This window comes from Dysidea avara, chromosome 3 (assembly GCF_963678975.1).
Source record: "Dysidea avara chromosome 3, odDysAvar1.4, whole genome shotgun sequence".
NCBI lineage: Eukaryota > Metazoa > Porifera > Demospongiae > Dictyoceratida > Dysideidae > Dysidea > Dysidea avara.
This window is the reverse complement of record NC_089274.1, coordinates 21945674-21968735: the sequence shown is the minus strand read 5'-3', so window position 1 is coordinate 21968735 and position 23062 is coordinate 21945674. Positions and strand designations below refer to the sequence as shown.

The window sequence follows — 23062 nt, the reverse complement described above, 5'->3', positions numbered from 1 at the left end:
CCAACTCTGTCAGTGGAGAGAACCTGCAAAGTTTGATGTTCATAGGATGCAAGTAATTTGGTAGGTCTGGTTATATATATAGCATCAAAAGGATGCTGGAACACTGTTCAGCTTGTTCTGACTCTCAGTCCTCCAAAATTTTGCTTTTGTATTTTTGTTGCTGTACTATTAATAGTTTGTGTTTTGGGAAGACCCTGTTTCATACTGTCACCTCGTCTTTAACAAATTAAATGTTGTAACAGAAAAGCATTCACTAGTGAAAGACTTGGAAGCATAAGTTGTAATGGTAACACAAGGTAACAGTATTAATACTCAATACACATTATTTACAGGAAAAAGTACTTTATTTATCATATGCAACCAGAAGAAGTACCACACGCGCCGTAAACTGTTACTGTGTGAATAAATGGTAACATTTAAAACAACACGTTTAATAAAAAAAATATAAGACAAATACAAAGCAATAAATTCAAGTGATCGGGTTAAGTTATCTAGTCAGTTACACACTTAGCAGTAGAGCCACTCCAGCAATCACCCACTTGGCTGCCTTTTCCTTTGTCTTCAGATTAAAGGTCCACACAAAAGTTGGACCACGATGCTTGGTCTTGTATACAGGACACTCGTAGATGTTCTTTGTCTCTTGTTTATCAACTGGAATGGCCTTAATGAAGATCACTGGCATTGGAGGGGTTAGTTCCTTCAAACGTGACTCCTGGATTAAGCCAGTCTGGGTATCCCACCTAGCACCCTCCATGAATAAACCATGCACGTATGCTCCTTCACGAGGTGGACTGCCAAAGTCTTCTTTGTTCTTCTTCGTCACATCACATTGTAGACACATTTTATCAAGAGGCCACTCATTTTTACGGGCCATAGACTGCATGATTGCAGTGAGGAAGGATTGGGGGTTAAACAAACCAGCTAACCACACTGCTATTGGCATGTTGAAATCGGTCACCCAAGATTCTAACTCCTTGATACGTAACAAAAGGTCAACATACCAAGCAGCAAGGTTGTTGAGGGAAGGGTAAGCTCTCTTGGCCCAGTTATTGGGTACATCACCCAAGAACAAAGCATTCTCTAGTTCTTCCATTCCAGCTGTGATGGTAAGTTCACCCTACACAAACACCACTGGTCATAGCTATATGTAGAGTAGCAAAATTGGTTACCTTCAATCCAAGATCCAGTTCTTTCAAAGTCCTCTTCATTTCTCTAGTCAATCCATTCATCCTCTCACACTCCTGGAAAGCAACAACCACATAAGGTGTCCTGTCTTCACATCTTGCCATCATCTCCGGTAGGTTAAACTCTTCAGGCAACTTCTCCATTATTTCATCCAGCAAAGTTTTCACCTACAGAAGCATGTATCATTTTAAAATGATTCAGCACATTCTAAATAGTGTGTATACCTTTTCTTCTCTTGAAGAAGCAGCCCCTGCTCCACCAGATGTATCCCTAGGCTGCATTTCTAGTACAGTACGGAACAAGCTCTCTGAGGTAGTTGTGAGAAAGCCTATCTCAGCATTAGGATGTAGTCCATACAAGTAGGGACTCTCTGGGGGCAGGTTCTCATCGATATATTGATGGTAGCCAACATAGTCTGAGTTGGGAGGCACAGGGTAGCCTGGGGCTAGCATTAAGTCACCATCAAGCTGTGGGATTAGAAAATGCCTTCTGGACAATTTTACAATATGTTATTATTCTTTTACCTGTTCTGGTTTCATAAACTCTTCGAGGTAAGTCCTGCACAATCTCCTGTCCCAGTCATCAGTGATATGCCCACCATACATGATCTCGCCAAACAGGTAACGCAGGTCAGTCCAGGGCACCTTAGCATTAGCCTCCAGGTAGTTATACAGCACATTAACACTGATAGTGAGATCGCCAGTGTTGTAAGGGTAAGAGCGATTCCATCCCTGAGGACCAAACTTTCTCCTCTCCACCACAACAGCATGGAAGTAACACAGAGAATTTAAGATGCTCTTAAACTCATTTTCCCTTGAACACATCTCAAGAGTATCCTATATAACATGGTGTAGTGACAAAGAAAGGTAATATCGACTGTACCTGGTTGAAGTTGTCCAATGCTTTGTGGAGATTGGCCATCATTCCAGTTGGAGGTTCATTAGTGATCTTAATTGAAGACTCCAGTATTCCTTGTGGGATGATGTGCTCAGAGGGAACTCCTGCTGGTTCTGCCGACATGTACACTCTATAATCAGGGTGACTGCCTGTGCTATACTGTTCTAATGTCTTCTCTAGTTTGCCCAGCCATTTAGCCACCAAATGAATATTCTGTAAAATCACCCAGTGGCCTTCGGTGCCAGCAACCTCCAGAGCTCGTTCAGCAACAACCTCTTGACCCTAAAATGTTTGTAAATTATTAACTGTTATAATTCTCTCAAGTCGTTACCTGTCCCAGTGAAACATTGTGGAAGTTTCTATTGTCTACTGTGAAGTTTAGTTTCTTTCCCAAAGCCTCGACATCTTTCAATGGATCCACACCAGGTGACAGCACAAAGAAGATGGGAGTAGCAGGACCACTCTCTCCATACGATACTTCAAATTCAATATTTCTTCCTTCCACATATTTGGACCCCAATCGTTCCTCAACAAACAACCTACACAAAACCTATTATACACTAAATAAATAAAGGGTGATATATACCTTAATGCATATGTCATTCGGTCAGGCCTGAGAGCACGCATGATACACAATTTCTGTAAAGATGACTTGTTCTTCCATTCTCCAGGGAATTTCTCTTTCTCTGGACACTCACTCTCGGAGAATTTCTTCCATCTCTTGGCAGACCCTTCAATGTCCTTGTCAAGATTCCTGAATTGTTCCATGTTGGACAATGCCTTCATACCACCCCAGGAGTTGTTGGTGAGGAAATCAACTGGACTAACAACATTAGGAACTGCAGGGAAACGTAGCAAGAAGTCTAACTCGACTGGATCAAGTTCTTTCTTCATTAGCAACACCTGAACAAATGAAATACTCTAATAGAACACACAGCACTATTTCACACTTGTGTACCTGGAATGTCACTTGTGAAGTAAATGTCAACTTATCCTTCTCAAACAGACCACGGCTAGTGTACATGAATACAGAGTAAGTGATAGAATCAATCAGATTTTCAACACGCTGTTTCAGGTCCTCAGAAGGATCTGCCCTCTCTATGGCCTTGTGAAATACCACACTGAATGCCTTCAGTGAGAACTGGTATAGCGGGTTTATCTTGTTCAAGTCACTAAGAATAAAGTACAACAAGGAAGCTCTGGCTGCAGCAGGACGATAATGTTCTCTGGCTTCATTAATCTTTTTCTCAGTCACGATAGCTTCCTTGACTTTTTCCTCAATTTCTGCTGCTGTACGTTTAGTAGTCTCCAAGTTTTCTACAAGTGAGGTATCACCAAGGAAGTTTCCTTCAGCCGAAGATAAACGGTTTAACAGAGAATCTTCAAGTTCCTTTAGTTTGATCTTGAAATCATTTTGTTGTTTAGTGAGCTGAGCTTTAAGGGTCTCCAGGTCAGGTCGTTCAGTGGCCACCACTTCAGCCAACAACTGATCCTCTAAACCATCCCTGGTGACTGTGAAGTTGATTAGTGTACACTGGGCCTGCATCTCAGGTTTGTAGTGAGGATTAGCCAACTTTGTATGGAGAATTAGCCTAAACTTTGGATTATATTCAACTTCCTTGTCACCAATTTTAATTGCCCTAAAAAATAATGCATTCTTCAATACACATTATTTACATATGATTCATTACCTTCCTTTCTTGATAGTATTTCTACCTAGTAAATGGTCCAATACAGGATCAACAGATTCTTCAATGTTCTCAATCAACATACAGTCTCCATTAGATACTGCTCTCTCAATAGAATCCAAATAGCTGTTGATAAAAGAGTACTAAATTTGCATGGTAGAATCAAGATTGTTTACCTTCTTTGTCCAAGTCGGATCACCTGCAATTCTTCTCCCTCCCTGGTCTTGATCCACTTTATCCCTTGTAGTTGTGGATCTATCATGAGAGGCCAACGTTCTGCATTTGTCAGTATAGTAGCATTCTCAGTAGACATTCTATCACTGGGGAGGTTTTCATTGTTCCAAATGGCAATAGTGGCTCCATCAGTTAGCAAGTGGAGTACATCCAGTCCTTCTGTCATCGGTATTTTAGGCTAAAAATACACGTCTAACTTTAATTTACCAAAGTACTTAACATACCTCTAGCTTATTCAAAAATGGTTGCCATTTATTATCCAGCAAATCTTGTCGATAGCTCTTACCGAAGCAGCCCACATAGGACAGGTAGGCTGTTGTCAGCAGTACATCTCCAGGTAGCGTCTTCTCTTCTTGTTTGAACCTCTGTACAGACTCAGCCCAACGTACCTTCTCTGAGGCAAGACCCCCTACTAGCCGATTAGCAAGAGATATTGTCAGTGCTGTTGACTCGGCTTCCTGTTGACATTTCAGCTTGGCAGCTGTGGCAGTCTCAAATTCAGCTGTTAGAGATGCAAGATTTTCATCTAATTCAGCAATTTTGGCCTTGATCTGAGCCAATTTATGCTGAGCAGCTGCTAATTCTGCATTGGCTTGAGCCAGAGCACGTCGCTTGGGCTCCACATCACAAAACACTCGATAAAACTTTACAATGTTAATGGCCCATGAACACAAACCAGAAGCAGCAAATGATTTGTTACGGATAAATTCTGGATCAAACTCAGGATTGCTCAGATATGGATCAACAGCCTTAAGGTTGGGATCAGCAATGTTCTCCTTATCAAAATGTAGTAGAGAATCCAGGAAAGCATCTACTTTGCCCATAAATGCTTTACAAACATTCCAACTACGATCCTTCGGTATTTTACTGGTAGGTGACAATAGTACTACTACAGCTGCAGTAACATTCACTACTGCAGGAGGAGGTTTGCCAAAAGATTTCAGTTCAGTAAGATTGTTTTTGTTTAGTGTGTTGAGAGCAGCCTCTGCAGCTTTGAGGGCAGGTTCTGCCTTAGCTAAATCTTCTTCACAAGATCTCTGTTTTTCTGATACCTCCTTGTTAATAATAGCCACCTTCTTTTCTTCAGCGTCAGCAATCTCTTTCTCTTTGCTAACTTTTTCTGTCTCTATACCGACCTATCATACAAGAAGGTAGTGAAAACATGCAGAGTGTAACAAATTTACCTTCTCAATCAAAGCATCAGCATCTTCATTCTTTTGCTTAAGTTCCACTTCTTGAGCAGCCAATTTCTCTTTCAAATCATCTACCTGAGCAGCAGTGCTCTGTAGTTTAGTCAGTCCACCCTCCAATCTCTCCATACTGGAGGTCAACTCTTGGTGTTTCTTGTTTAACAGGTTCTCGTAAAGTTTGATCTGCTCAAGAAAACTCTTGGGTGTAGTGTAGTTGTAACGTCGTTCATTAGCCAAATATAATTTGCTCATTTCATTAACACTGCTGTGCACATAGGCCATAAACTTTGCCACTGATTTACGCACATCTTCCTATATACACGAATTGAATAAATGCTATTTACAGTGCAGGATAATTCTTACAGAAATAAGTTCAACTTCAGCCAAGAATCTTGAGCTAACAGACACTAAAGCTTCTTCCGGCCATTCATGGAACCAGTCAATACTAGTACAATTGACTACAGCTGGGAACTTTCTGCTACGTACCCTCAGTGTGGTACCAACAGGTGAAAAACACAACACAACCTAAAGAGAAGTCGAAATTATCAAAATTTACAGTCATTTCATGATTACCTTCAGTTGTCTTCTAACTCGATCAATAAAGAATTTCCAACAATTCTCTTTAGTGTCTTGTATACCAGCACCCTTCACTTCATTACGTACACCATTGATGACATTCTCTAGCTCATCATCAGCAAACAAGCCAGGGATTTCACCAGATGCTAACAAGTCATTGATTAACACAAGGAACCGTTCATCAGGTACTTGAGCATCAGTCAGTAAGAACACTGTGCCTATACTCTTAACACCAGCCTTGATGTACAGTTGTGCCAAGTCAAGCTATTTGGAATATATATGATTTATGTAGCAATGAATGAACAATGATAAAGTAGTAACCTTTAAATCTGCTGAGCTATATCCTTTACGTAGTTGTATCTGAAATACTTCTAAGCCACTGACAGAAGCAGCTAGTCTTGTTAAGCTTTGTTTACCACTACCGCCAACACCAACAAGTAATGCATTACCACGAGGTGACTCCAAAATACGATTAATACGACATCTATAAATATGGTGTTACAATATGAATTGTTTTCTATATTTAAAAAGATTCACTTACATATGTTGCAAAGCATCTTCAAACAATACCAAATTCATGACAGCATTGATTTCATTGTAAGACTCTAAAGCTTCTTCAAGGATTTTGCTAAGATGAGGCCAGGTGGGGATAGACAAGTATTTTGGTTCACCAATTCCAGTAGCAAAGTGGCAAAAAATCAGTGGCTCTGATCTTAGTGCGTCATCATCTAAATCCTACAGAAAAAATTTAAAATAAAGGATTAATATAAAACAAATTCTCTTACTTCAAAACTTTGCTTGGCAATTTCAAATTTAATTTTCTCAAACATAGCTATGTCTTTTTCATCCACTAGCTTGTCTCCATATACTCGACTAGCTTCATGTAGCCATAAACGCACAAAGTCCATTGGAGTTTTGATACAGTCAGAACCAGCAAACAGCGCTCCCTGTACAGCACCATAATATACATGAGCTACCAGAAAATATTACCTGAAATATGTTTGAAAGGTCTCGTAAATTAAAAATGTAGTGAAACTTGATGGCAGTTGGTAAGAATGTACTGGCCACCTAAAATTCATTTTGATATATTAGACAATTTGATATGGTTGTTACCTTCTGATGCAGAGCTAATGCCCCACTAATTATCTTATCCACACATTTTTGTATTTGTGAGGTGAAGCCACCACCGGAGATATGGCCAGACAAGATGCTATGATAGATTGTGTTAAGGGCAGCCACCCCTGGGAAGCTGACAGCAAACACAGAGAAATGACGTTGCAGTCGAGGGTTAATGGTAAAGCTACCAGCAGTAGGGTTCATACAGGCAACATATTGAACATTGTGGACTTCCTTGAGGATCATCTTCTGTCGATCATACCAATGTTTGTAATCAAGATGTTGTCTGATCAATGTGTGAGGTTGAACTGTGCCATACAAATCAACCTATACAAAGCTGTTGTACACAAAGCAAAGTTTATAACAATGTAATCACCTCTGGCATGTTCATATCATCAATGAAATAAATGAGTTTCTTCGTACCAGGTGGTCCATAATTTTTACCAGCTTTCTTTTCCAATGGTTTCTCCATGACTTGTTGTAACATCATAGATGTGGTGTAGTAGTTTAATGGTATGGTGGTGACCATCATGTCTTCTCCAAGACCAGCTAACTTGTCACCGATCATGACAGTTTTACCACTACCTGCGTTACCAACTAACATTACCGGACGTCCTTGGTCCATTAGTAAGTCAACAAAGTAACGATATCTGATTGTTTCTGCGGTGTGCACCAACACGGCCTATCACACATCCTCGAAATTCGTTTAATTAGTTAGAATGAATAATTTTACCTGTAAGGGCATGTCGGGATCCATGCTATACTTGGGCACCTTTTCATTCCATGGCATCCACTTCTTTGTGTCAGAATCAAGGAAGTAATCAAAGACAGTGCCTTGAGAAGGGAATTTCACCACTTTAAATTCTGTCACCCACCACTTTGAGAACTCAACTCGATAATCAACCAGCTAAGAAAACTCATCAATATACATTCAATACATATCTAATTGTTACCTGATCTTGGAACATTGATCCACCAAAGGCCCAAACTGCAGCAAACACGAAGTACAGCTCATACCACTCCTTAGGGCAATCAGGTGGAGTGTTCTTGGCATTAAGGAAAGACTCCAACAAGAAGCAGAGAGTTTGTAACATGCTGAAGTCTGTTATCGGAGTGATCTTCTTGAAACGTTGTCTTAGTGCATCTAAACATGTTGGCACATAGCGATCAAATAAGATAGTCAAATTGGCCTTTTCTGACTGTATCTCTCGTTTATCAATCCAACTCTGTATGTAACTATATAACACACAAAGTGACTATTAGTATTACTGCTAGAACTACTCACGGGTTCCAACCCAAGTCAGCTGGGTTAACAAATAGGATACCAGCACGTGAAACTGTGGCTGGAGTGGCAGTTCGAAGATGACCAATCTCAAACATCAACCTCATTGAAGGGGTTAGGGGTATACGTTCATTACTGGCCAACGTTAGTACCTAATTACATTGTAGTAATGTATACCACTGTGTTGTACGAGTTAGCATGTATGTACCTTATTGTCATCCATTACAGTATTAAGAGACTCGATCCACATTGTATCAATGTCTCCATCCAATACTATCCACTTTGGAGAATCAGGGTTGGCCAAATTTGACATATCTCTCATGATCACAGAGAACAAGCCTGTGTACAAACAAAGAGGACACATTGACCCAACTACTCATACAAGATGCACTAACCATCCTTCCATTCTCTGGTTGCACGGTTGATGTAGCCAAACAGTTCATTAGTTGTGACAGCTTTAGGGTTGATGTCAACCCAAACTGGTTTACGCTTCATAATAGCATAAGTCTTGTTAAGTGACTTGAGGATTTGTGTCTTGCCAGTACCAGCATTGCCAATAACAAACACAGAGTGTCTAACATTTAGTAGTTCCTCCAATTGAACTACCTTCAGTACAAAACTGTCCTCAGGTTGTAGACCGAGTTCCTTGAGAGCGAAAAAATGCAGCTTACAACCTGACTGTTCTGTTAGAATATATAATTACCTACACATGCATACACATGTGCTGCACTACACACTGTCTTACTCTTACTGCACACACGTGCACATGTATGCGCATGCATGCATGTACACACATAGACACGTACCACAATAGATTGCTTCACAAATTTCTCAAAATCCAAATCTCTCTTCCTGGGTACATCTAGGGCAGGGAACAAGTCTCCAATCAGACCCATAAACACTGGCATGTCATCAGTGACAATTTTGGGAATGTTGAAATCTCTAAGAGCTCTCATCAACACTTGGTCCTCAGGCCTGCCCCGGTCACTTCTCTTCAGAGACCCAGCCACTACCAACACTGACTTGATGGCTCGTAAACCCCAATCATAGTGATCCTAGGAGATTATCGCCTGAGCAACAATTGATAAAACAGTTTCAATGTTACCTGTTTTGATAGCAGTTCTCTGCAAAGTGTGTACAAAGTAATGAACTTTCTGGCTAACAGTCGAGCATCAAGGAAACCTTCTGCCACCAACATAATTTCACAAATCAACTCAAAATCAGGCACAACCATAGCACAAGGCCTGCAAGAGGCATGCATTCATATAGTACATTTCCGAGGGATATGACTGAAACATATGCATGTTTCCCAAGGGTGTGAAGCACCCGAGGGAAGAGCGTGCTATATTTCAGTCATATCCACATAGCTTGTTATAACTACATATTATCTAGGACCAGGTCACGTACATGTACAAATGGGACAGCCTAACAACAGGGGCAAAGCATATACAGTGTGTAGCTAACATGCTGTGGTCAGGAGAATAATGCGGGCGAAGGCTGCTCCCAGTAGTGCAAGATGAACACACACAGCTTAGCTACTTTAGTGATTTAAATTTCTTGTAAATGTAACACTGTTGACTGTAACAGACTTATAGAACAGTAGTTTATGTGTTGTGTATTAAATAGAGTGTACAGTGGTACGCATGTGCAGTTGTTAATGAAGTAGTCCCCACGTTACTTGTCACATTTAGGCGGTCATAGTACAGTGGAGGTCCCACCGAGATCTGGCAAGGGAATCGTCAACATGACTGAAGGAATTAGTATCTGCTACCACTGCCAGCAAAGAGGCTGTACATGCAAGGAGAGATGGAGGAGGTCAACCCGACAGGGAAGATATTGTCAGAGGAGCATTTGTCAGTCGCTGAAGAAGGATGGCCATCCAAAACGACATTGCCTTTGAATTCTAAGCGTCTTAACTTGGTGAAGTGGTGCACCAATGCAGCCTCTCTAGACTTGTCTACTGATGCAACCTTGACGGAAACTTGCATTATTGTGGAAGGTAAGTTAACAGAGCTAGGTCATGAGACTGTTGGTGTTCAAGTGATATTAAGTGATAATGATAAAACATTGTTGTACTTGGTTGACATAGGGGGCATTATTAAGACCATGAATTTGTCTGCTCACGTGTCAAGTGATGATTCACACGATCATATCGAACGCAGTGTACTGCACGATACAGCAGACTTAGAGTGCCTGCACCAGGTAACCAGTGAACATGAATTGACAATTGAAACCCTGCAAAGTGAGCTGCAGATCGCTTGTGCGAATGCACTGAAACTAGCTAATGCAGTCGCTTCGTTAAAGGTGGCCATGGAGGCTGAGAAGCTTAAGTGAAAGAGATTCTGGCTGTTACAATGCGAACAGATGTTAGAACAGGAAGATGTATTGCAGGCTAAGGATGCTGAAATTGCAGAAACTGAGTACCATGAAAGCTTCACCAAGGCCTATGAGTGCCAGTAGTCCACTATTCACTACTCCAATAAGAACAAATCTCACTCGGAGTATCGTAGATGGTGAGCAATCTGACACAACGGTTCTACCCACCCCTTCTATTCAACGAGGGAAGGCCCTGCCCATTGAGCCATAGGCTCAAACGTTTATTGGGATGACTGGCTGCCAACTCTAGAACGAGCTGTGACGTGGAACCGTTGGAATGAGCAAGAGAAGTTAACTCAACTGGCTGGGCACCTCCGTGGCAAGGCCCAGAGAGAATGGGATTTGATGCCAGAGAGCTCCAAGACATCTTACACTGCTGCAACAGAAGTACTGCAGGCTGGATTAGATTCAGTGAACCGAGTAGTTGCAGCACCTATCACAGGACGGTATCTGACTTCACTTACCGGTTAGAGAAAACCTTCCATAGGGTCTATGGCCATGAGAGGATGTCTGAAGAGACACGAAGCACATTGCTGTAATCAAGGGCTAAAGCACAACCTGATTAAGGCTTCTGCAGTGTCTGGTAAATCTAGCTACAGCATCTGTGTACTGTGGCTAGAAATGAGGAAAGGCGCCAAAGAGAGTTGCTGAAGCGACAGCAGGTGACCGTCAGTCAGCTAAACCAGACAGGTTTATGAAGGAATGCAGGAAGTCAATTGGAAATGGCAAGGATAATGGAGAGAATGGTGAGGGAAGTATGTCTATTCAGGTGAGTCGACTGAAATGTTGGAACTGTAGAAAAACAGGTCACCAGGCAAAGGACTGTCAACTTCCAAAGCGGGACAATTACAACAAGCTCCTAGCAATAAGATGGTGCAATGTGATGATAGGGAGGACCCAATAATGTATCTGCACTCAGATGATGATGATGATGCTCGTGTAGGGTTAGTGCATATTACAGATGGCGGCAGTAAGTGTCAGCATGCCAAAGTAGTTGTCGGGGAGTGCCCTTGCTAGGTATAGTGGATAGTGGAACGATGTTACTATTATGGGTAGTACCACATTTAAGCAAGTAGCTTCTGTTGCAAAACTACGGAAGAGGCACCTGACAGAGTACCTAAGAACTATGATTTATAGCCCTTTCATGTGGATGGCATGATTGAAGTGGACATTGAATTCCAGGACAAGGCAATGAAGACTCCTATCTATGTGAAGATGGATGCTCCAGAAGAATTGTTGCTATCAGAAGGAGTGTTGACAGCTCAGCATAACTGACTATCACCCTGAGGTACAGCCATTCCAAGAAGCCATTCAAATGCGATTGTCAGACAAACAGAATAAAATAATTGGAGGTGCTGTCCCAACTGTGAGGATCCATTTAGTACAGGACATCCACGTGATCCCTGAATGTGTCGCAGCTCAAGTACAGATAGATGGTGATGTTAATACAAATATGCAGCCACTACTGGCTGAGAGTGACAGAGTACTTGAAGAAAAAAAAAAAGATTCCAGGTTTTAAATGCAGTCCTTTTGTCCAGTGGGGATGGCTTTGCTCAAGTGTCACTAGTGAATTGTTTAGATATTACACAAAAGTTGGAGGAGGGACTTGAGGTTGGTAAGGCACAGCCAATTGAAGTGATCAGCAAACCGGTCAGTGTGGTAGCCAAACCTCTCTAATCTGACGCTCAATGGGAGCCATAAATTTTGCTGGATTAAGGAGGTTGTTGGATTATCAAGTCATCTCTGCAATCCGACATTGTACAATATCTAGAATAATGTCAAATTATGCAGGTAAATTACAGGCAAAACTGATCACATAATGTTTTAAACATGAATTAAGTTTAGAATTTACAAGTATTACAGCTTTTCTTCTATTATTTTCAACCAATTAAATGCTTTGGTTGCTTTAAAATATTTTTGTGATTGTTTTTAATGCTGCTATTATTTTTTGTCGGATTACAAAGGTCAAAAACAATGTATTCCCAAGTCTAGGAAATCAAATTTTGTGTCGGATTATGGAGTACAGAGGTATCAGATTACAGAGGTTGTTTTCTATACAAAAGTGTTGGTAAATGACATTTTGGTCGGATTAGAGAGAATTCTGGATTACACAGGTGTCAAATTAGACAGGTTTGACTGTAATGGATAGTTCAAACCTAGTAAGGAAAAGTTGTAAATACAATTGAATCCAGGGAGGTGATGCCTAATGTGACTGAAAGAAAAGCTAAGCTAATAGAGTGTTTGAGGGAAGGGATTGCCAGTGGTGAACTAACTACAAAGGAGCATCAACAAGTTTTATGTTTTCTGGAGAATTATCATGATGTTTTCAGCTTAGATAAGGGAGACAGGGGTGAGACAGACTTGATAGAAATGACGATTGAGACAGGTGATGCAGTGCCCAGGAAGCAGGCAGCACGTATGGTCCTATTTGCTGTGAGGCAGGAAGTTGCAGTTCAGTTACAAACAATGTTGGAGCAGAGCATCATTCAACCATCTAGCAGACCGTGGGCCAGCCCAATTGTCTTGGTCCGAAAAAAAGATGATAGCCTATAGTTCTGTGTAGATTATAGAGGTCTTAACTCTGTTACCAAGCCAGACCGTTATCCCCTGCCAAGAATTGATGACATGCTGGATGAACTAGGAAACATGAAGTATTGGACCTGGCTTCTGGCTATTGGCAGGTGAAGATGAGTGATGTATCAAGAGAAAAGACAGCATTTGCCACTCAACACAGTCTCTTCGAATTCCGTGTGATGCCCTTTGGCTTAATGAACACCCCTGCAGTTTTTCAGCGGCTGATGCATCAAGTTATTAGCTCCTAGGACCCAATGAATGGTCCTAGCTTTGTCAGTGTCTATATCGATGATTTACTGGTTTATTTCAAGACCTTTGAAGACCACCTTTATCACCTCAGTAAGGTCCTGACCAGACTTAGGGAAGTTAACCTCAAGCTGCAGCCAGTTAAATGCCACTTCTTTAGACAGACAGTGGAATTCCTTGGACATGTGCTTACCTCACAGGACCTCTTACCTAATCCAAAATGTGTGACAGCTGTGCAGAATTTTCTGACTCCATGCAATATCACTGAATTCTGCCAATTTTTGGGATTGGCCTCCTACTACCGACGTTTTGTTGCCCAGTTTGCTAAGATAGCATCTCCACTACACCGACTGACTGGCAAAGATGTGAAGTGGGAGTGGAATGAAGATTGTCAAGCAGCATTTAGTGAATTGAAGAGACAACTTCTTGACTCTCCTATTCTAGTTCATCCAGACTTTGACCTTGACTTTGTTCTTGAAACTGACGCCAGCATTGATGGGCTTGGTGCTATATTGTCTCAGCGGAAGAGTGATGATAAACTGCATCCAGTGGCATATGCAAGTAGATCAACATCCTTTGTCAACAAACGATACAGTGTTACAGAACTGGAGACTTTGGCTGTAGTATGGGCAGTCCAACATTTCAGAGCATACCTCTATGCATGGGCACAGTGTGTTACTGTCATTATCGATCACTCAGCAGTCAAATCTATCTGGAAAGCATGCACGATGGTGGCTGAAGATTTTTGGGAGTGGAGTTAGCCAGTTGAGAATCATACAAAGACCTGGACGTGAAAATGTTGGTGCTGATGCTCTTTCACGTAACCCCGTGGCAGACAGCCCAAGTAGCATGAATCTTGATGAGTTTGTGTTGCAGATTAACACACAAGAGAAGAACATCAGTGATCTACTTACTTCCCCTCCTATCTGAAATCAATCTGCATCATGAACAGAGAAAGGACCCCAAGCTAACAATGTTCTTTGATTATTTAGAGAATGACATCCTCCCTCAAGATGAGAAAGGTGCAAGAAAAATTGCTGCACTGGCTACAAAATTTGTCATTCTGGACTAAGTCCTATATTTTGTCGATCACAAGAAGGCTGTGAAACAGGAGAGCTGTGTTGCCTAGTCACCTACAAAGTCAACTTTGCAGGAGTATCATGGAGGGAGGATAGCTGGGCACTCTGACTGTATGTCACTTGGTGTTGTAATTGGTATTGGGAGAATATGTATGTTGATGCCATCACGTTTAGTAGGAACTATGCTGAGTGTGCTATGACTACAGGTGTAGGGAGAGAAAAGAGGCCACCACTCCACCCAATACCTGTGAGAAGACCATTCCAAATATGGGGCATTGATATAATGGATTGCCGAAGACAGCTAAGGGCAACAAGCATGTTTCCTTCTCGAACACAGAAGCAGACATTGAAAAAAACTACACCTCACTAGAATCACATAGCAAACACAATCAGCCAAGCTTAAACTCCCTGCACCGTTGGATCACTAAATTAAGTTTATTTATTTAAACTTCTGTGGATATAGTTTCTGTAAAAATCAACTTATTTGCTCATCTGGCTGTCCAGTACTACATCTCCTGGACTATATCTCCCACACTACTCAGCTTATGAGGCTAACAGTCTATTCCTTTGTCCCTACAGATAACAGAGAACCAAAAAATGAATTTTGCAAAAATGTGACAGGCTTTTTAAAATTCAGTCACATATGGTAATTAAGTGTAGCCACAAACCATAGTATATTACATACATTCCATGGACTTCGCGTAAAAGGATCAAAGTAAAACACAGTACAATAGAGTGCAAATGAATTTTAGAAACTATCAGGGATCACTACAACTAAACAGGGGGGGGGAGAAATCATCACCTAAATTGCAAATCTTAGTAGCATGGCTAAAGTATTGCTTACCTAAACAATGCTTTCAAATTTTCTGGTAACTCAGTTCTACCAGCATAACCAGGGTTCATTGTTATGAACAACCCAACAGATGGGGTGAGTTTGATTTCTGTCCCTTCAAACAAAAATCTTTTCTTCTTAGCCTTAATAGCATCTTGAATAGTCTTCACTTGTACAGCAACAACACTCAATACTTCAACAGAAATTCTGTTAAACTCATCGAAACAGCCCCAGGCACCAGTTTGTGCAAGCCCCTTGTAAATGTTACCAATAGACTAGAAAAGAATCAGTTATTTCAGTATTACAATATGCCAATAGTACAAACCTTATAGTCCATTTGCTCAGAGCAGTTGAACACATACACCATGATTCCTAGGGCTCTACCCAAGTCTTTAGTTGTCTCAGTCTTTCCGGTACCAGCCGGCCCAGCAGGAGCACCACTCATGGTTAAGTGAAGAGATTGTGTCAAAGTAATGTAACACCTGTGACAAGAAATCAAATAAAATTATTTGATATGATAAAACAATTTCCATACCTGTCAGTCAGAGGTGTGATCACAAGACGAGGGGTATTCCCCAGGTACTCATAGGAATACTTGAACTGGGCATCACAGATGTTAGCAAAACAATGTTTCTGTTCTTCATCCCAGCGATGTCTTAATTGGGATAACCAGGTGAAGGCTTGAGCATTCTCCACCTTCTGTGCTATCAGCTTGGCTACCACATCTCTGGCATGTACATCAATTGTACAGATTGTCATGATCTTCTGACGCAATCCTTTGGTGAGATCTCCCAGCAGCATAGTGATAAGTGTTGTTAACTGAGTGACTTGTTTCTTGTAATATTCTTTCAAGGCATTCTCGTAACCTTCTTCTAGTCTTGAGAAGGCTATACCGACCTCAGTGGTCCACCAGATTTGTGTACATGCTAGAGCCACTTGTGCAGGATAGTCCAACAGCCATTGTTCCCTAGGCTTCTCTTCGTAAGCAACAACAGCTTCAGTGAACTGGTACCTAACAGTGGACTTCATGGTATCCAATAGTTTGTTAAGCCAGTCCTCCACTGCTCCAACGCACATACACGGGTTGTCAAAGGGACACTCCTCTCCATCCTTACTGAACATAACCAGTGCCTCTTTTGTCTTTTCACCTTTATCGTCCTCTTTGAACTTCAGCTTGGACATGCTGTCAAACAGCTTAGCTAGATGTCGTGCAACCTACGTACAAATACAATATACACGTGAGTACATTTTTGGTTTTAAATAACCTCGGTAGGTTGGTTTCCCTTTGACAGGATATCCAAAAGATCAGCAGATGAGATGAAGTAAAATCTTGGAAAGGCAAGACGTTTTGTCTCCAAATATTCAGCCAGAGCTTTCTCACATACTGCCAACCTGTACAGGGATAAATGACAAACTAGTATGAAGGTTCATTATTGGCCATACCGTTTCTGTATGTCTTCCAACTGCTCATACAGACCTTTCTTGTTTGTTATCTTGACAACATTAGGTACTTGAGCAGCTTCAGCCATTATCTCCTACAATGTACCACTAAAAGCATGTATCCTACTTGGCTACTACTATTCCTACCTTAAAGTCAGCATCAATTCCATCAAAACGTTTAGAGTCTTCGGGTAATTGAGAACGTATATCTCCAGAACCAATAAAAATGCTCTCCAAATGGGACCAGGTTCGCTGCACCTCAAACCAAATGGTTATCACGGAATCAGCAGTGGAAAGCTTTTTCTGCCAGCCAGATACTTCTTCCAGGAAAAAGCCAACGTATTTTGATGTCATCATATTTTGTAGTTGAACCTATAATACAAATTAATTACTCCACATATATCATGCGTATAATCATCATTACCTGATTATCTTCTAGTGTTTCAATCAATTCTTCATCAGATTTCAGTAACATTGTTTCAGTCCTGTGATGTTGTTCGTGTTGGAATTCCATCTGTGACCAAGTGACATTCAATTCTTTCAATGTCTTCTCCATTGATAATTCCTTAGTGGCCTTGTCCACAATGCCGTGAACCTCATCTTCAAAATTGTGTAGGTTGAGGGCAAGCAGGTCTGACAGGGTTGTCTCATCTGACATCACAAATTTAACCTGATGAACACATATAAACCCGGTACATGCTAAACAGTACTAACCTGTGTTGCCTGCATAAGCTGACTCCAATGCCTGTCCCTGATGGCCTGGTTCTGAAGTTCACCAACAGCACGTAGTGATGTCACCATATTCTTCACGGCAGAATCAAGACCACTGAATGCATCCCAAGCTCTCATCTCCTTGTCCAAAGATCGGATATCTTTGACAAACTTCTTACAATCCATTTCCATGGTCTCCACATTGATTTCTCTCCACAATGTGGTCTTCCAGTCATCAAAAGAACTATTTACTAAAAATATAGTGTCCCAGAGAGCTTTTAGCATGACCACTTCTTTGCGGCAAGCCTTGAGCTGCTTGAAATCAGGAGTGCTAACTTCAAACAGTCCACCACTTTCCTGCAATCGTTTCATCTCTTGTTCCATGGCTAGTGTGTCAAAGTGGACCTGTAAAACTTCATCAGTAATGAAGATGTTTATCAAAAAGCATTACACACCTTATCAATTCTTGGGTACACTTTGTTGGAATCATAAAACAGTGGAGCCTTCTTCCTGAAAGTCTCCCTAAATGTGTGCTGCTTCACCTAAATGTTCAAATACATTAAAACAGTAACAAAATGAAACTTCTCAGCATACATCAAATGATGCTATTTTCCTGCGAAGTAAATCAACCTCATTAGCTTGTAGTGGGGCAACATTCTGTTTCATGACTACTGCTTGTTTCTTAACGACATTCCACTGCTCTGGTAACTCCTGTAACCTCTGGTGTACCTCATCTGACATCTCTTGTTCATAGGTCTTCAACAAGTCAATGGTCTGCTTCAGTGGTTCAAACATCACATCAGTGGTTGCTTGTCTGTCCCTAACAGCTAACAGGTGACCCATGACTTCTACCAGTCCATCATAATCTCCTTCTTGAACCTCAACACCTAAACCAGCCTTAGTCTCCTTGATGAAGGCAGCTAAGTCAGCCAAGCTATTAGGGAAATTTACAATCAAAGTCCCTTAATTTTCACACACATGTGCGTGCGTGCACGCACACACGCACGCGTGTAAGTATCAAACACAGACAGTCAGACACACATTTTACCTATTTTCTACGTGATCAATCAAGTGTTGTTTGAACATATAGCTCCATCTCTTGACAGTGTTTAGTAGAGCTTGTTTAAATGGTCTAGAATCCACTCTGAACCACACATCAAAGATTGCAGTGCCCTCAACTTGCTCCACCTCAATGTAAAGTTTCTCATAAGTGTCTACCTGTGTCTTAAACTGCTCTAGTGTTGGGGGAGTCTCAGGCACCCCCTCGTCACCATGCTGCTCAATTTCTTCAGCTGTCAGAACATGTCCGTAAGTCAAAAACTGCTGCATGAATTCTTGTCTGTCATCAACCCACAAATAGGAGTACTTTTGGAATGAGTTGCAATATTCACTAGCTAAAGCAATTGCATTGTTAACATGTGCCAACAACTCTTCTCTCAAGTCAGAAAGTTCTGCAATCTCTTCCACATCATTCTGTGAAATACACAGATGTAGTGCATGACCCTCATTACAATTTAACTGCTTATTACTACAATAGAACACACACACCTACAATTTACAAATACTCTAATAAAACATTCACAATTAAACAGTCACTTTCACTTGCGGAACTGTAACATATAAAGACTTACTTGATAATTTTCCTGCCCATTGTGCAGTGCTAGTCGTGGCATCAAAGATGCTCCTTTAAAAATATCATTTGCTAATCCTTCCACCAAGTTAAAGAAGCTGTCAGCAGCATCCTGGTCGATAGAAGGAGAGAAGACAATGGCTGGTGCCTGCAGCTCTAATCTGGCCTCAAACAATGGTGGCATTCCTGATTTCTCCTTGTCTGTGTTCTCCAGGAAGTACTGAAGAGAACAATGGATGTAGTTGAAGAAGCCATCCAACACTATGTCATCAAGATATTCGATGTAGTCATGCCAAATCTTTGAACCATCCTCAGCTTTGAAATATGCCAAATTTTCCTACCAAATGATATACAATTATACCAAGGTTTTTGAATTTATATGAGCTACCTTTACTAATTCATGAATCTTTTCACCTCCAGAGGTAATGCTATCATAACGAGCTTTACGATTAGCTTCTCTTTCCTAATTAACAAAATGTTAAACAATACAGTCATACATATATATATACCTCCAAATTCAACAAGGAATCTTTCTTATCACCTTTCCTTAGGTACATTGGTGTCTCAGACCACTTAGCCATGATAGTGATAATTTGCTCTATATTATCCTTCGCCAGCCGTACTCTCTTCTCCAAGTCTCTAACTACATCACGTGTTGACTCAATATACTCCCATGCACCTATCAAAAGTTTAACCTAGATGTACTGTCACACTACAAAGTATTAAGATTATACCGTCGCTGGTCCAGTTCAGTTCCGATATAGCTCTCTCTATCTGATTGTCAATGCTTTGTAGTTGACCTTCAATTAATGGGTACTCCACATCTAATACGGTTTCTCTGACACGGTTGTAAAGGTGCACCGTCACATCAAGATTTTGTAGATATTTGCGGTAAGTTTCGTTTTGAGCAAACACAGCTGCTGCCTTCTCAGGAATCACGCGATTAGCATCCTTCTGCATCTCAAGGTATTTAACTTCCCTCAACAATGCTACCAGTTGAGGATTAAAGTTGACACTGAGTAATTCAGTGTTGTCATCTCGTACTAATAAAGGACGTTCCAAATTAGTCTTGGCAATGGCATCCACTCCTTCAGTCCATTCAAGATATGTTTTATCCTCAAAACTACACAAGATATATATGTACATTATCATGCTATTTATAAATACAATCATTAGAATATATGGTTGTGTACCAAATTTAAACCTGGCAATCTGTTTATAAAGTGGGAAGGCATAAAAAGAACAAATTTAAAATGTCTTAATGCTATTAACTTATGTACTGCATGCATGTTTATCTTACCTTTTCATTAGTTCCATCATCTCATCATATTTATTAAACACTATCATGGCTTCAGCACTCTCCATTGTACTAAACAACAACAACAGATGATGCAGTATCAATGACATGTACAGGGTAATTACCCATGATTGATTGTTTTCAGTTTAGACATCCCACTATCAACACGATCTCTCAGTTCTTTGCTCCACTTCAACAGTCCAGCAACATATGGCATGTTCTTGTTGATCACAGGTCCCTCGGGTGACTGGGTCAACAATAACTGTCGATCAAATATCAGTTTAGCCTCATCAAGCTCCAAATTGTACATGCTAATCAGCTTTGGATACTTGTTCTGGAAGTCTCTGCTGATAAGAGGTCTCTCCAATAGTGTACCGAGCATCTCAATCAGCTATACAGTGACTATATCAATACACATAATATGTTTGATAACACATTACTGACTTTAAATGCTGATTCACAGCAACCACAATCTTCAAAAGCTTGGCACACAATGGAACCAAGTCTCTGCTCCATGTCTAATACAGTATTCCTGAAGGCTTTAAATTCTTCATCAAATTCCTGTTGAATCAATCATCAGCACACATAACCGATGTATACATACTCAACTCACATCACTGGCAGTATCCAGTGCATCACAGTTCTTCTGTTGAATACGTTGAGTGAGCTCTGTAAAATTAGTGAACATTTGTTCGGTTTTTTCACTGAAAGTTTGTCCATTGAATCCACCATACTCGACCTTCTCCAACTTATTAAACTCCATCACTAGATGGAAGTACTCCTACAAAGGTAATACTACATGAAACAACATTATCAAGAATTTGGCATTAATTTCTTGCCTGCAATTGTTTAAGCTTGGACATAAACTTATCAAATCTTGTGAATACAATGCTGGATTGGAAGTCCCACTCAACAATGGGTCCTTCTTTGAAATATGAAGCAAGACTCTTCCTTCTGTCATTAAACACATTCACAAACACTTTACACATCTTTGTAGCATCAGCTAATTTCTCTAGTGCCTCGTCTGGTTCCATACGAAGTATCTCCTCAGACACAAATGTCTTAGTCTGTAACAGACAGTCTGGTAAATACAAACACCTCATGTTGTATGACACTTACAATATCAATGATGAGATTTGCCATTTCTTGCAGGAGTACAACTAGCCTGGCTGGTTGTTGGTAGTGTTTAGAGTTGGCCCATATCAGACAGATGACATGCATGATTGCTGGTAGTCGTTTCTCAAGCTCCAAATAATCACACTCCTCCATCTCTTCAAAATGTGGCCTCAATGGACTCAAGAACATGTTAATATCAGCAGCTTCCTCAAGAGCTAAGCAAGTATATATAATAGTGATGAAAGCTTTCATTACATACCTTCCATTACATCCTTATACATGTCCACAAAAGCAGGATAGTAGCTGCTCTGTGTTCTCTTCAATAAAGCTTCCATTTTAACAACCTTGTCATTGTGTAGCTATACATAATAATCAATACATTGTCATTACTGTACACTAAGTAAATGCTGTTGCATACCTGATCAACTATTGATTCCATGTCAGTATAACGAGCCTTCCAGAAGTCCAGTTCTGCATTCGGCCATGGACACTTGCCATCCAACAATGGCTGAGCAGATGTCTTCTTAAGTACTCCCCTGATCTGGTGAGACCATTCAATGACAACTGATTCTACTGCATGAATCACTGTCTTGTCAAATGGCATTCCACTAAATGGGTAACAACTCCTTACAAGTTATTGTGATCAATGACAATTTACCGTTCTTGTCTTTCTGCTGCCTTTGCAACATTATCAGACCTAGCCGGTAGAGGTAACAGAGTCTTTCCCTTCACTTGACCAGAGAACACAAACACATTTCCCTTCAAGTCGGTGACGTTCCTCGTCACATCTGCTGTCACCACATTAGGCCACTTGACATGATTGTAATCATTACCCAGTAATGGTAGCATTACCTGTGGCATGAGTATAGGGTAGTAGGAACAGATACACGCAGGCTCTTGACAGTCTTACACACATGAGCACGTATGTTACAGCCACACACATATGCACACATGTACAAACATACTTACAGCATCAACAAGTGATGACAACTGGTCCAACGGGGTGTACGACATATCCCCAAACATCAGTAAAGTGTGAATTGTTTCCTTTTTAATCGGCTCAGGTTTACGTTTGATAAAATATACAGCCTTGTGCTTGCTGGTGGCTGGAAACTCAGTAGTTGGTTGCATCTGACCTTGTGGTGTTACATACACCACCAGTACACGAGTATCACCCTTCTCTAGGAAGTCTTGCAGCATCACAACATTGTCTTCTTGGCTCATCATTTTAGACCATTTGTCTGTTTTCTGCTTCAACGTCTTCATGCAAAACTGTGAGATAAACGCCATCCTCGGGTCTTCCCCGGTATTTTGTTCTTCTTCTTCGCCAGCCATTTTACTACTGCACTAGTCGAAAACGCTCCCAACTGACACCCGACACAAAGTCCCAGTGAATAGTGCCGCAAATAATAAACATGCACACGATAAAAACTCCTCCTAACTCTTTCGACACTTGTTTAACAGTGATGGACAAGACGAAAGCGAACTTGGAGAAAACTAGTCTCGCCCCCAGCCCACAAGTCTCTCCTTGTGGGCTGGGGGCGAGGCTAGGAGAAAACCATTGTTATCCCCGCCAGATCGCCATGACAACAA

General features: G+C 40.9%; 1 protein-coding gene across 1 annotated transcript; it reads right to left on the bottom strand.

Moving 5' to 3' along the window:
- Positions 1 to 410: 410 nt before the first annotated feature.
- On the bottom strand, positions 411 to 23007 carry LOC136250243 (dynein beta chain, ciliary-like). The gene is made up of 52 exons (XM_066042424.1): positions 22439 to 23007; positions 22128 to 22321; positions 21888 to 22077; positions 21729 to 21828; positions 21473 to 21684; positions 21193 to 21420; positions 20967 to 21134; positions 20798 to 20914; positions 20479 to 20744; positions 20357 to 20425; positions 19791 to 20179; positions 19566 to 19735; positions 19445 to 19519; positions 19058 to 19393; positions 18475 to 18899; positions 18021 to 18360; positions 17882 to 17968; positions 17430 to 17831; positions 17140 to 17385; positions 16863 to 17087; positions 16719 to 16810; positions 16541 to 16667; positions 15811 to 16490; positions 15601 to 15757; positions 15288 to 15550; positions 9274 to 9412; positions 8975 to 9223; positions 8564 to 8813; positions 8377 to 8507; positions 8172 to 8320; positions 7840 to 8122; positions 7620 to 7793; positions 7263 to 7568; positions 6884 to 7213; positions 6761 to 6838; positions 6556 to 6717; positions 6312 to 6505; positions 6092 to 6254; positions 5768 to 6034; positions 5558 to 5719; positions 5189 to 5506; positions 4229 to 5140; positions 3947 to 4182; positions 3774 to 3896; positions 3041 to 3722; positions 2669 to 2985; positions 2414 to 2621; positions 2068 to 2364; positions 1710 to 2021; positions 1410 to 1652; positions 1170 to 1352; positions 411 to 1117 (listed from the first exon to the last, which is right to left on the bottom strand). The coding sequence occupies exons 1-52, from the start codon at positions 22802 to 22804 to the stop codon at positions 500 to 502; spliced, it is 13410 nt and encodes a 4469-aa protein (XP_065898496.1). The 5' UTR covers positions 22805 to 23007; the 3' UTR covers positions 411 to 499.
- Positions 23008 to 23062: the final 55 nt, after the last annotated feature.